At 42.6% G+C, this 13,564-nt stretch overlaps 1 protein-coding gene across 2 annotated transcripts in view; it reads left to right on the top strand.

The window, feature by feature from the left end:
• The window catches only part of PRKCB (protein kinase C beta), a 375,677-nt gene that overhangs the window by 260,800 nt on the left and 101,313 nt on the right, over window positions 1–13,564 (top strand). For both annotated transcript variants that reach the window (XM_027526433.1, XM_027526434.1), the window contains exon 8: window positions 11,218–11,314. In XM_027526433.1, the coding sequence (XP_027382234.1) occupies window positions 11,218–11,314 (97 nt within the window). The remainder of the gene's footprint in view (window positions 1–11,217; window positions 11,315–13,564) is intronic.

Genomic DNA, 13,564 nt, shown 5'->3' with positions numbered 1-13,564 from the left:
CCCCAAAATAAAGTCTGACACTGTTTCCACTGTTTCCCATCTATTTCCCATGAAGTGATAGGACCAGATGCCATGATCTTAGTTTTCTGAATGTTGAGCTTTAAGCCAACTTTTTCACTCTCAACTTTCACTTTCATCAAGAGGCTTTTGAGTTCCTCTTCACTTTCTGCCATAAGGGTGGTGTTGTCAGCGTATCTGAGGTTATTGATATTTCTCCTGGCAATCTTGATTCCAGCTTGTGCTTCTTCCAGTCCAGCGTTTCTCATGATGTACTCTGCATATAAGTTAAATAAACAATATACAGCCTTGACGAACTCCTTTTCCTATTTGGAACCAGTCTGTTGTTCCATGTCCAGTTCTAACTGTTGCTTCCTGACCTGCATATAGGTTTCTCAAGAGGCAGGTCAGGTGGTCTGGTATTCCCATCTGTTTCAGAATTTTCCACCATTTATTGTGATACACAGTCAAAGGCTTTGGCATAGTCAATAAAGCAGAAATAGATGTTTTTCTGGAACTCTCTTGCTTTTTCCATGATCCAGTGGATATTGGCAATTTGATCTCTGGTTCCTCTGCCTTTTCTAAAACCAGCTTGAACATCTGGAAGTTCACGGTTCATGTATTGCTGAAGCCTGGCTTGGTAAATTTTGAGCATTACTTTACTAGCATGTGAAATGAGTGCAGTTGTGCAGTAGTTTGAGCATTCTTTGGCATTGCCTTTCTTTGGGATTGCTGTATAGATAACATTTAGTCCTCATGCAAAAATTCCATGGACAGAGGAGCCTGGTAGGCTACAGTCCATGGAGTCACAAAGAGTCGGACACGACTGAGCAACTTCACTTTCCTAGACTTTTCCGTGAGAAAAAAAAGAAAGAAAGAATTAGTTGTCAGTATTTTCAAACTCAGGAAATTTTCAATAAAAGTTTGGGCCTACAGGGTAACAAGTGAGAACAGCTGAGTAGTTAATACTGACTTTTGACAGGATGTGGTGGTGGTGGTGGTCTAGTCGGCTAAGTTGTATCTAACTCTTATCACTCCATGGACTGTAGCCCACCAGGCTCCTCTGTCTATGAAATGTTTCAGGCAGGAACACTGGAGTGGGTTGCTGTTTTCCTATTCCATAGGATCTTCTTGGCCCAGGGATTGAACCCAGGTCTCCTACATTGCAGGCAGATTCTTTACTGATGGAGCAACCAGGGAATCCCATTTGCTGCAGTCCTCATTAGTCCCTATGGTTTTACATCTGTCCCACTTTACACAACAGTATGACTTAAGAGGCCCCATGAGCACTAAAATGGCTCTCACACTGTATTTAAAAGGTATGTTTAATTCACTGTTAGATTTTGACTCCTTAAGAAGATGCCTCTTCACTGGGACTGCTTACCAAGCCTGGCCACCACAGTACTGGGGGGTTACCGTCACTCACGCTAAATTGCTTCAGTTCTTTCCGACTCTTTGTGATCTTGTGGACCCGCCAGGCTCCTCTGTCCATGGCGATTCTCCAGGCAAGAATACTGGAGTGGGTTGCCATGCCCTCCTCCGGGGGATCTTCCTGACCCAGGAATGGAACCCTCATCTGTTATATCTGCTGCATTGTCAGGTGGGTTCTTTACCACTAGCGCCACCTGGGAAGTCCTGGTTACTTTCACAGTCAGCTGCAGTATTTCCCTTGTTCTGACATGTTTGCTTCTAACAACAACAACATCTTTGCCCAATATTCCCAGCGAAGAGGCTGGGTAGGTCCTCTTTGGTGACTGTTTCTTTCCCAGTTATCTGAGCAGAGGAGTCGGAAGAGATGGTCCAGCTTGGCACTAGAACTATGGGAGAAGTAGTAATTTGGCAGGGGTCCTGTCTCTTTAAGAGAAATTGTGTCATTTCTGAATGGTCCTTGCTCTGGACTTTTTCAGTTATAAGTGAAAGACAATCAGAACCAAACTGGTTTAGCAAGAAAGAGAATGGATCATCGGAAGCTCACAAGGGACCTCACGTCCTTCCCATTGTCCGCCTTACAACTTCCTTGTCTCTCCTCCACATTTATCATAGGCATTTATTCACTTTATTTATTTGTGCTCACTCCATCCTAGTCATTAGAAATATATCAAGTATAAGACAGACATGCCCTTGTGAAACTTAGCTTCTAGAAAAGAATGCGAAACCTTGAAGAAGAAATCATACAAATAACTAATCAGTGACTACATGGTGAGAGACGTGAAAGGATGCAGAAGCTGAGACCATAAAAAAAGTGTGCTGAAAAGTTCACTTGTACCCTTTTGGGGGAACTTATCTACAAACAAACAGAGTTACAGAAGCAGAAGACAAACTTATGGTTACTGGGGGTGGAGGGGAGGATAGGAGGGATAAATTAGGAGATTGGGATTGATATAGACACATTACTATACATAAAATGGGGCTTCCCAGGTAACTCTGGTATGCCTGCCAATGCAGGAGACATGGATTCGATATCTGGGTCAGGAAGATACCCTGGAGAAGAAAATGGCAACCCACTCCAGTATTCTTGTATGGAAAATCCAGTATTCTTGTCTGGAAAATCCCATGGACAGAGGAGCCTGGTTGGCTACAGTCCATGGAGTCACAAAGTCAGACATGAAAGAGCAGGCACGCACATTCTATGTATAAAATAGATAACTATTAATAATAAGTACCTACTGTATAGCACAAGGAAGTCTACCCAGTGTTCTGTAATGACCTATATGGAAAAAGAATCTAAAAAACAGTGGATATAGGTATATGTATAATTAATACACTTTGCTGTACAGCAGAAACTAATCAACATTATAAATCAAATATACTCCAATACAATTTTTTAAAAAAATTTAAAAAGAAGTGTGCTAAAGCCCAATCACAAAAGTTAAAGACATAATTCTCATAAAAAAAGATAATGAGCATTTGTTAAAGTTTTCCTTGGCTCATGAGTGAGGAAGCTGGGAAGATGAATGCCTAATTCCATAGGTTTGAGGAATTTTTTTCGGGCTTCCCTGGTGGCTCAGATGGTAAAGAATGGGTTTGATCTCTGGACCAGGAAAATCCCCTGGAGAAGGGAATGGCTACCCAGTATTCTTGCCTGGAGAATTCCACGGGCAGAGGAGCCTGGTGGGCTGTAGTCCATGGATCACAGAGAGTTGGACACAACTGAGCAACTAACACTTTCACTTATACTTTCAGACAAAGGAATGCTGAAATAACTTGGCTAAGTTAGATGTAAAACTGGCTGCTGTTAAACAGGGCAGTAAAATCACAATTTTGGAGGTTATTGTATCTACCAGACCGAAGAACAAAATCTCACCTCGGATTTCTAAAAGTTGACATCTGTCTTTGCAGACTTGGGAGACCATCTGTATCTTACTGGATTGTGAATAATAAATAATAGGACCAAGAGGAAGGAGATAACTAATTAGAAAATGCTCAAGCATGACATTAAAAGGTCACACCATCATCCTTTTGCCTCTTCCCCAAGTTCTGGATAATTTTTCTTGACGTCTGGATGATTTGACTTTGCAGGCTCTCAGCATTGCTACTCAGATTGCTTGTTCCTTCCTCTTTAAATCAAGTGTAAAGAGGTTAAACAGAAAGAATGCATGATCCCTGGGGGTATAAATGAGACAGGAGAGAACATAATAATAATAATTATGATAACAATAGCTGCTTCTTATTGACTCTTTCTAGTGCCAGGCTCTGGGCTGATCTCTTCCCAGGTGTCCTGAAGTCATACATTGATACAGTGTTAGTCAGATGTGAGGGAAAAATATAGCTGCTTTATTTTCTATAATGGACCTAGACTTTCTTATGCGGTTTTGTGACCTCCTGGTGGGCAAGGAGAAGGGAACCTTCACTGCAGATGGTGGCTTCTGGGCTTCATTGCTGCTGGGTGATCAACCCTGCCTGGTCCCTGAACCAGCGCCCACAGAGGCAGGACAGTTCTCTCCCCAAGCCCCCAGCTGTGGGGGCATCCTTCTGGCTTCATGCTGGAGTCCCAGGTCCTTGGCTGTTGCCTCTGATTGTGAGGTCCCTTCACAGTGCCTGTCCTCTTTGTCCCGCCCCGTGGGCCACTGCCAGGCCCCACCCTGATCAGCACTTCCATGACCTCTTATTTTTTGAGTCTCCTGCGTGGAGATCCAGGAGCTCCATCTCAGAGCCCTCTGTCTTTCCCTCTGCAGCTGCTACTATGCTGTGGCCCTCCGTGCAGGTCTCTGCCCAGGGCTCTGGAGGCAGGGGGCCCAAGCCCTCTGCTTTCACCCTGTCCTCTCCTGCCTCCTTCACGTGGTTCTCCAGGCCCCTAAGGGCAGGGCTGTCTCCCACAAGGGCCACATCCTTCTTCCTGGGCCAGCGCCCGCCATGTCTCCTCCCCTGAAGCAAACGGCAGAGTGCAGAGAGGACAGAATGGCTTGATGATAAGGGACGGGCCACCAGGAATAAGTCCAAATACGACTGCATTTACACTTCCATCAGCTTTTAATTCTCCCAGCACTGCTGGGTGGAACATTGTTCCCTGGATCAGAGTAGTTGATCGGGGGTGAGGTGCACACAGCACATCAGTGACAGTGCTGGAGATCAGGTCCAGGTCTCTGTGATGCCAGCATCTAAGCACCTACACATCCCATTCTACCCCCGGTATGGTGGGGGCCTAGAAGGCAGACTGGAAGCTTGGCTCTTCTGACCAGTTAGATGCCTTGTGACCTCAGACTTCGCCACCTGTACCACAGCCTTCTTAGCAGGTCTGATTCCATTCATCAGGAGTAATTATAGCAACCTGCCTCCATCTGTCTCTTGGGATAGTTGCAAAGTTGATGAAATAATAGTAGGAAGGGAACTTCTACAAAAATAAAAGCCCTCTTCAGATGCTGTAGATAAAAGTCCTCTTCAGATGTAGGGCCATGTAGGGCCAAGATATCTATGATGCTGTCTTACCTTGAAATATACCAAATGCTAGAAATTTGGGTTCTTGACCCAGGTATTTTTTTTTAAACAGATATATTTTTTTAAACATTTATTCATTCATCTGCATTGGGTCTTAGTTGCGTCATGCGGGATCTTTCATTGTGGCACACGGACTCTCTAGTTGGGGTGAACAGGCTAAGTTGCTCCATGGCACGTGGGATCTTAGTTCCCCGACCAGGGATTGAACCCACGCCCCCTGCATTGCAAGGTGGATTCTAAACCACCAGACCACCGGGGAAGTCCCAACCCAGGAATTCTTTTAACCCTGTGCGATCTAGGGTGTGTCCCATTCCCTCTGTGAGACTCAGTGTGCCCCTCTGGAAGGGGACGAGCGCTCCCTGCTCTTCTGCGGTTCTCATTTAAGGCCGCCTGGCAGAAACAGCAAGGAACGCGTCCAGATGTGACGCACCAGCCCCGGGCCCGCATCTGCTGCTCTGCTGCCAGTTCTGTGTCTGTTGTCAAACCCTCTCCTTTGTTTCTAATTTTGTGTCTTTATACCGTGTTCTTTCCTTCCCCTTGTTTTTTCAGAAGTTTATCTGTTTCACTGTTGTTTTTTTTTACTTCTTCAAAGAGTCTGGGATTTGTATATCAGTTCTGTGTTTCTGTTTTCTCCTTTCCCGTAGGTTTGTTTTGTGGTTGTCTTTGAATTTCAGTTGAATATTTGGCTAATTTATTTTTTTCTCTCTTAACTTACGCTGCTCTTTAAAAATAACAGGCAAGCATTGGCGGGAACAGAAATTTCTGTTTTGATACATCGCATTGAGCTTTTGTGGCTTACTCGAAGTTTGCAGTTGTATTTTTAATTTTCTTTCTAACATGCTTTTCCTTAGGCATGTTTTATAGCTAGAGGCTATAACTTAACTTAAAGTCTTAACTTTTTGTTTACCTTTTTATTACTAACGTTCAGTGACAGTTTTTGTGCTTTATAGCCAGAGAATATGGCCTGTGCATTTTTCATGTTTTCCTTGTTTTTTTTTCATTTAAATTTCATTTTTTCATTTAAATTTCATTTTTTCATTTAAATTTCATTTCATGTTTTTTTTCAATTTAGCTTAGTGTATGGTCAGTGTTGCTAATTGTTCTGTGTACATTTCAATAGAAAGATTTATTTACTATTTGTAATCTTGGGCAACATCTTTTTAGTAGCCTCACATATCCCATTCTTATAGCTATGCCTCAACTTACATAATAATATTCTTATTATAAGATGTGCAATGTTTACCTATATAAATAATTCTACAGTAAATATACTTATAAGTGAAACCTTTGCTTTAAATATCTCAGTCGCTAAGTTGTGTCCGACTTTTGTGACCCCATGGACTGTCCATGGGATTTTTCTAAGCAAGAATACTAGAATGGGTTGCCATTTCCTTCTCAGGGGGATCTTCCCGATGCAAGGATCAAACCTGTGTCTCCTGCATTAGCAGGCAGATTCTTTATCACTGAACCACCTGGGAAGCCCTTGCCTTAATTATTTCCTAATAAATTCTTAAGCCTGGAATCAGTAGCTTTGAGGATATATGCATTATTAAAGTATTTACCATATTGTTCTATCATTTTTTTCAGTTAATTTACATTCTCACCAGTGCTGTGTGAGACTTTTCCTTTCACCCACGCTTGTCAACATCTGGTATTATAAATTTCAAAGATGATGCAGAAGCTATACATATTTTGTTACTAAATATATATATATATATTTAGATAATATACATGCATAATGTGATATACATTTTATATGTACTTTAATAATATAAATGTTTATTATTTACCTACATTTGTTACTAATTACGTTGAATGCTTTCATTTGTATATTGCCTTTTTTTTGTTTTCATAAGCGACTGTGTACTGTGTTTTGCCTATTATTTTCTTACTAATTTAGACGTTTTTATATAAGAGGGATAATACTGTCTTTGCTGAAATATGCGTTGCAATATTCCCTTCTTTCATGTTGTATGTTAATTTTGGGAATATGCATTTTTTTCTTAGTGGTATATAAAACATTCCATTCAAATCTAATTAGCATAATAAATATCAAGCCAACTGCCAGGAAAAGTTCTCAAGTTTGTCCTCTAATGCCCTAATTGTTCACTGGATTATCCATCCTAGTGTTCACTGTGTCCAATGGATTTTAAAACTTAGAATTATATATATTTTTTTTCTGAAAGTAGTTTTTCCTAAGTTCAAATTGTTCCTGCTTCATAGATGCATTCACCTCTTGGAACTCACTGAAAATATGAGTTAGATATTGTTTGGAATTTTGTTTCTTTTGACACTGGTTCTATTTCATGGAAACTGGATTCCTCGTTGTTTCTCTTTATTTGAGAGAGGTTGTTCATGTGCCCTCCATATAGAATGGTGAGCATAGAAATGTGAGTGTGTGTGTATGTGTTAGTCGCTCAGTCATGTCTGACTCTTTGCAACCCCATGGACTGTAACGGTCCAGGGGCCTCTGTCCATGGCATTCGCCAGACAAGAACTCTGGAGTGGGTTGCCGTGCCCTTCTCCAGGGGATCTTCCCGACCCAGGGATTGAACCTAGTTCTCTTGCATTTCAGGCAGATTCTTTACCGTCTGAGCTACCAGGGAAGCCCAAGAAACCTGAGTGTCCTGTTCTAATCTATCATATCCAGATGAAGGGACAAAGAAGTCTTTTGTATTTTTGAAATTCTTCTTTGTCAGGTCTGGGGTCCCGGTCCTGTAGATACCGGGGGGAGGGCTATGACCTGAGACAGCTGCACAGCAGGCAGCCCTGCTACCTGATGGTGGGGCATCTTCTGCCTGCTGGGTTTGTGCATCTCAAAGCTGGAAGGGATCCCTGTTCCTCCTTTCTGATGGGTTCACTGTCCATATCCAGAGGCCATAGTGACAGCGTACTGGCCACAGCGAATGTGAGGGGTGGGGGGCTCCTGTTTTGACCAATGCCCCAGGCGCTGGTGTGTCCTGTACCTCCTGAATATGGATCAAAATTAGTGATCCTCATCCTATCTCTGGTGGTCTGATCCGGGGTTGCTAGTGGGGTCCTGTGAGGTTCCCATTGACTGATCACAGCTGGTCAATCCCTCTTAACGTATATCTTCCAAAATACTTTCTACTCCAAATGGATTAGGTAGTGCATGGTTGAGATGCTGGCCATATAGAACTGTAACTGGACAAAACTATTCTTCTGTTGGTGTTGCTTCAGTTCTTGAGTTTGCTGCAGAGAAAGTCTCAGAGGGCCCTGATGTATTCTAAATGCTCTTTAACCCCTGCTGTTTGCTGAGCTCCCATTTTAACAAAGTAGGGGGGCAGGCGTTAGTCTCAGAGCCTTTGGTAAGCAATACCATCTACTTGGTTTTTTTTTTTTTTTCACTTTTTATTAGAGTATCATTGCTTTACAATGTTATGTCATTTTCGGCTGTACAACAAAGTGAATCAGCCACATGTATGAGTAACTTTGATTTGCATGTGTTTAATTTTTCACAGATACGTACTTTCTGCTTAACAAATGATATTGGTTTTCTTTACAAGGAAGAGATATAGAGTGTCCTTTTAAAGTGAATTTATTATTTAAAAAAGAGGTGATTAAATGAAAGCATTAAGTTGATAATAACATCCAGATTTAGCAAAATCCACAAAGGTGAATGAATTTTGCCAAAGACGGCTCCATGCTCTCTTACTAGCACTTTAATTTGTGGAACTTCCTGGAAGTCCCTGCTTTGTGGATAGCAGCCTTCTTGATTTCCAGCAAAGATACAGATGTTCTCTTATTTGTATATTTCTTTGGGTAATTTCAGTGGAAGTTTGGAAGATGAGCATTGACTATTAAATGTGGAGGCGTCTGGGCTCAAACTGGCATCTTGGCTTTGAGTCACCTATCTGTCTATTTTTAGAAGCTGCCGAGGAAGATTTGTGAATGGAGAAAAACATTGTGATGAAAACTGTAAATTTTGCTTAGGAAGTCTTTGGGAGTGAGGAATTTGGGGTTCTTTTTTCGCCCAATGACTTAATTGTCTTTGGAATGTCCCTTTTCCTTCCTCACGCTCATCTCAGTCTGACTAGATGAAAATATCTTTGTGGCCTAGAAACAAATTGAAACCATTTTGTTTATTATAATAATATGAATATCAGTAACAATGATGATGATGCCTTTTATTAAACACTTGCTAAATGCCAGATTTTATTTTCTTGGGCTCCAAAATCGCTGCATGGTGACTGCAGCCATGAAATTAAAAGACACTTGCTCCTTGGAAGAAAAGCTATGACCAACCTAGACAGCATTTTGAAAAGCAGAGACATTACTTTGCCAACAAAGGTCTGTATAGTCAAAGCTATGGTTTTTCCAGCAGTCACACGTGGATGTGAGAGTTGGACCATAAAGAAGGCTGAGCGCCAAAGAATTGATGCTTTTGAACTGTGGTGTTGGAGAAGACTCTTGAGAGTCCCTTGGACTGCATGGATATCCAACCAGTCCATCCTAAAGGAAATCAGTCCTGAATATTAATTGAAAGGACTGATGCTGAAGCTGAAACTCCAGTACTTTGACTACCTGATGTGAAGAGCTGACTCTGATGCCAATAAAGATTGAAGGCAGAAGGAGAAGGGGATGACAGAGAACAAGATGGTTGGATGGCATTACTGACTCAGTGGACATGAGTTTGAACAAGCTCCAGGAGACGAAGGACAGAGAAGCCTTGCATGCTGCAGTCCATGGGGTCACAAGGAGACGGACACGACTGAGTAACAACAAAATGCCAGCCACCAGGCTTATCATCTTACACACATCATCACGTGTCAACTTCACCATGATCCTATGGAAAAGGCTTTTATTCCTGTTTATAGATGAGAAGAATCAAGGCTCGAGGGATCTTCCTAGCTCATTCAATTACCCAAAGAGGCAAGGGAAGAGGTGAAATTTGGACCCAGGCATGGTTTGACTCCAGGACTTGTGTACTTTCTCAGGAGCTTGACTACCAGACACTTTGGGAAGGTGTCTGTGTAGAAAAACAGCATCATTGAGTGAAGTCCATAGTCTTCCAAGCGCTGCCGAGTGCTGAGTGGCAAGGTGGCAGTGTGTTACAGTGGAAGGGAGTAGGAATGCTGGGACAGCGAAATACAGTGATACAGCGTGATACATTAGCCTTCTTTCAGAATCAGAAAGCACTTTCTTGTTGTCAGTCACTAAGTCGTGTCCGATTCTTTACGACCTCATGAATTGCAGCACACCAGGCTTCTCTGCTTCACTATCTCCTAGAATTTGCTCAAACTCATGTCCGTTGAGTTGGTAATGCTATCTAGCCATCTCAACTTCTCTTCTTGCCCTCAATCTTTCCCAGCATCAAGGTCTTTCCTAATGAGTGGGCTCTTTGCATCAGGCTGCTGAAGTATTGGAGCTTCAGCATCAGTCCTTCCAATGAATAATCAGTTGATTGGTTTGATCTCCTTGCTGTCCAAGGGACTCTCAGGAGTCTTCTCCAGCACCACAATTCAAAAGCATTAGTTCTTCAACACTCAGCTTTCTTTATGGTCCAACTCTAACATCCATTAATGGGCCCCGCAAAATGGATAGAAACAATGACTGTTATAACCAAGAAAATCCTGTGTGTCTATGTGTTTGTACAGGCTGACAAAGAACTTTGCATTCTATAAACATATTTTTTCTGATGTCTTTCTGATGGTTATAAAAATATAAATGAGGGAAGAGATAGGGAGTGTGGAATTGACATGTAAATACTGTTATATTTAAAATGGATAATCAACAGAGTCGTACTGTATAGCACAGGGAACTTTGCTCAATGTTATGTGGCAGCCTGGATGGGAGGGGAGTTTAGGGGAGAATGGACACATGTATGTGTGTGTGTGTATATATATATATATATATATATTTATATGGCTGAGTCCCTTTTCCATCCACCTGAAACTATTACAACATTGTTAATCAGCTATACTCCAATATAAAACAAAAAGTTAAAAAGAAAAGCAAACCTCTTCCTGGAAAACCAACGGGGAATTTGAGTTTTTTGCATATGAGCCACCTGTTCTCCTTGTGTGGCCCTGTAATAAACCTTTCTCTGCTGCAAACAAAAGTTTCTCTGCACATACATACACATAATATACCTACCTACACACACACACCCACCCACCCCCACACACACACAGATACATCCCCAAACCAAACACCCATCAACACATGTTTTTAAAGCAGTTTTCTGTAGACCCCTCTCCCTTATCCTAATCATCAGAATATGAAGTAGCATCATGGATTTTGTCTTTCCTTTGCTCCCTTTAGGTTTAAGTTACTGAGCCAGGAGGAAGGCGAGTACTTCAACGTGCCCGTGCCACCGGAAGGCAGTGAGGGCAACGAGGAACTGCGACAGAAATTCGAGGTGAGATGTCTTTCTTTCAGCATCGGTGGGAACCAGCTGAGTCTGCCTCCGTACTGTTTTTCTTGTTCGTGGTGTGATTTCTACCAAGGCCTTTCACGATCCTGGGCCTTGGAAATGTTGTTCCACCTCCCAGAAAACTACATATCCTTCAAGATCTCAATTAAGTGTTCCCTGCCTTCTGACATCATTCTGCCTCCTTGTCTTCAATCAGATTTAGACCTTTCCTTAAACGTGTTCATTCGCTACCTGGGTCATTTGGATGGTGGCTTGGACAGGAATGTCAGTAACAATGAATGAAAACAGTGGATAAGGTAGTGATTATATTCTGGAAGCTGAGTCAAGTAGGCTTGCTGAGGTCTGGAATTTGGATTTGGATCTGTTGTCGGTGGGATGGTGCTGTATTAACGCATGGAATTAACTGTGCTTGAAATACCTTTGGGTGCATCTTCCCAAGATTAAGAGCCCTTGGCTCTGACCTTGGGCAGTAGCGCTGGTCTGTTTCTACCCCAGGCAAACCCCTTCTCCCCTGTGGGGCCACATAAACTCCATTTTCCAGGAGTTTGGGATGTATATGGGATGCGAAGGTGTGTAGGACATATCCCAGTTTTACAAAGAAAATGCTTTGGGGAAATAGGTTTGAGTTCTTTCATTAAGTGTGTATTGAGTGATTTTAAAGTAGTTTCATAAGGGAAAACTCATTATTTTGTTCACAGGAACTTAATATACGAAGTCTGATGGGAAATCATCAATTCTAGATAAGCAATGATGGTCTACTAACTCTGAAAAATTGTATGAAATATCTAAAATGAAATAGGTTACTGTCATTGTTATTCGTCCAGTAATCACGCAAGCAAATAGAAGCAGAACGTGACCAGGTAAAGTTCTGTGACAGAGAGGTCCATGGTGCTTTGAGAAGATGTAAGAGGGAAATATAACATCTGAGAGGGCAGGGAAGGAGCCTCTGAGGAAACAACACAGGAGGTTAACCAAGTAAAGGGGGAAAAAAGCCTTTCATTCCAAGAGGAGAGCAGATATAAAGGCCCTGTGTTGGGCGATCTGTTGCAACTATGGGATGCTCAAAGATGGCCAGTGTGGCTGGAGCAGAGAGAGCAAAGTCTGAGTTCAAAGTGCGGCTGGGAGGTGGTGGGGGTCAGAGTAGTGCTGGCTTTGGCAAGGGTTTGGGCATTATTCCAAGAACCCTCTTAGAGTCCCCTCAGTTAGATAGAAATAGTACTTGGATCCTGACCCTTGTCTTGAGCCTGCACCCTCCGTAAAACCTGGTGATTGTTCTGACCCAGTGGGACTTCCCATCATGGAAGCAAGTGGAGTAAACATGTTGGCCGTGGGCTCATCAGTCATTCTCCAGGGAACTCGATCACAGGTTCATCCTCACAGGGCCACTCAAGCCCAAATGAGTGGATGAAAGTTAATAACTGGACACTGGGAACTTCCCCGCTGGTCCAGTGGTTAAGAATCCGCCTGCCAATCCAGGGGACACGGATTTGATCCCTGGTCTGACAAGATCCCACGTGCTGCGGGGCAGCTAAGCCTGGACACCACAACCACGGAGTCCACGTGCTGAAAATACTGAAGCCTGAGCCCCTAGAGCCTGTGCTCCACAACAAGAGAAGCCTCTGCAACGAGAAGTCCCAGGACTGCAGCCAAAGAGTAGCCGCTGCTCGCTGCAACTAAAGAAAAGCCCGTGTGCAGCAGCGAAGACCCAGCATAGCCAAAAATAAATAAATAAATAAATAAGAACTGGACACTGATTTTTTTTTTTTTTTAAAAGGTAGGACTGGAGGGCAGGCCTTCCACAGAGCTCTTTCCAGTTCCTTCCCTCAACTTTCTGATGGAGTGGTGTCCGTTTGCTGCGGAGTTAAAAATGTCCTCTTGTGGATGAAAAAAAGAAAATAAGACCAGTGTTTTCTTATATAAAATGAAGTCTCAGTTTTGCAAAATAATTTCTTCTGTCTTAGGGCAGCTGGGGTGACATTTCAGAACACCCAGGAAAACATTTCTTACATGAACAGAGCATTTGTCTGGGCCAGTTATTGGCTTGAAGGAAAGGACTGTTTTATCTGCGTGCAACAAAACGTGTCCCTTTATTTCCTGAAAGAGCCTGCAAACGCTTGTTTATGCCTGAGTGGTAATCGCTCCACACCATAGTTTGTTGATTAAAAAAATGTTTCCAAGAGACCGAAAATTGTTCCCAGACACATAGAGGAATTTCAGTTGACCTTGAACGTGAGA

This window comes from Bos indicus x Bos taurus, chromosome 25, assembly GCF_003369695.1.
Source record: "Bos indicus x Bos taurus breed Angus x Brahman F1 hybrid chromosome 25, Bos_hybrid_MaternalHap_v2.0, whole genome shotgun sequence".
Lineage (NCBI taxonomy): Eukaryota > Metazoa > Chordata > Mammalia > Artiodactyla > Bovidae > Bos > Bos indicus x Bos taurus.
The sequence above is the reverse complement of the archived record's forward strand: the minus strand, read 5'-3'. Positions and strand labels throughout refer to the sequence as shown.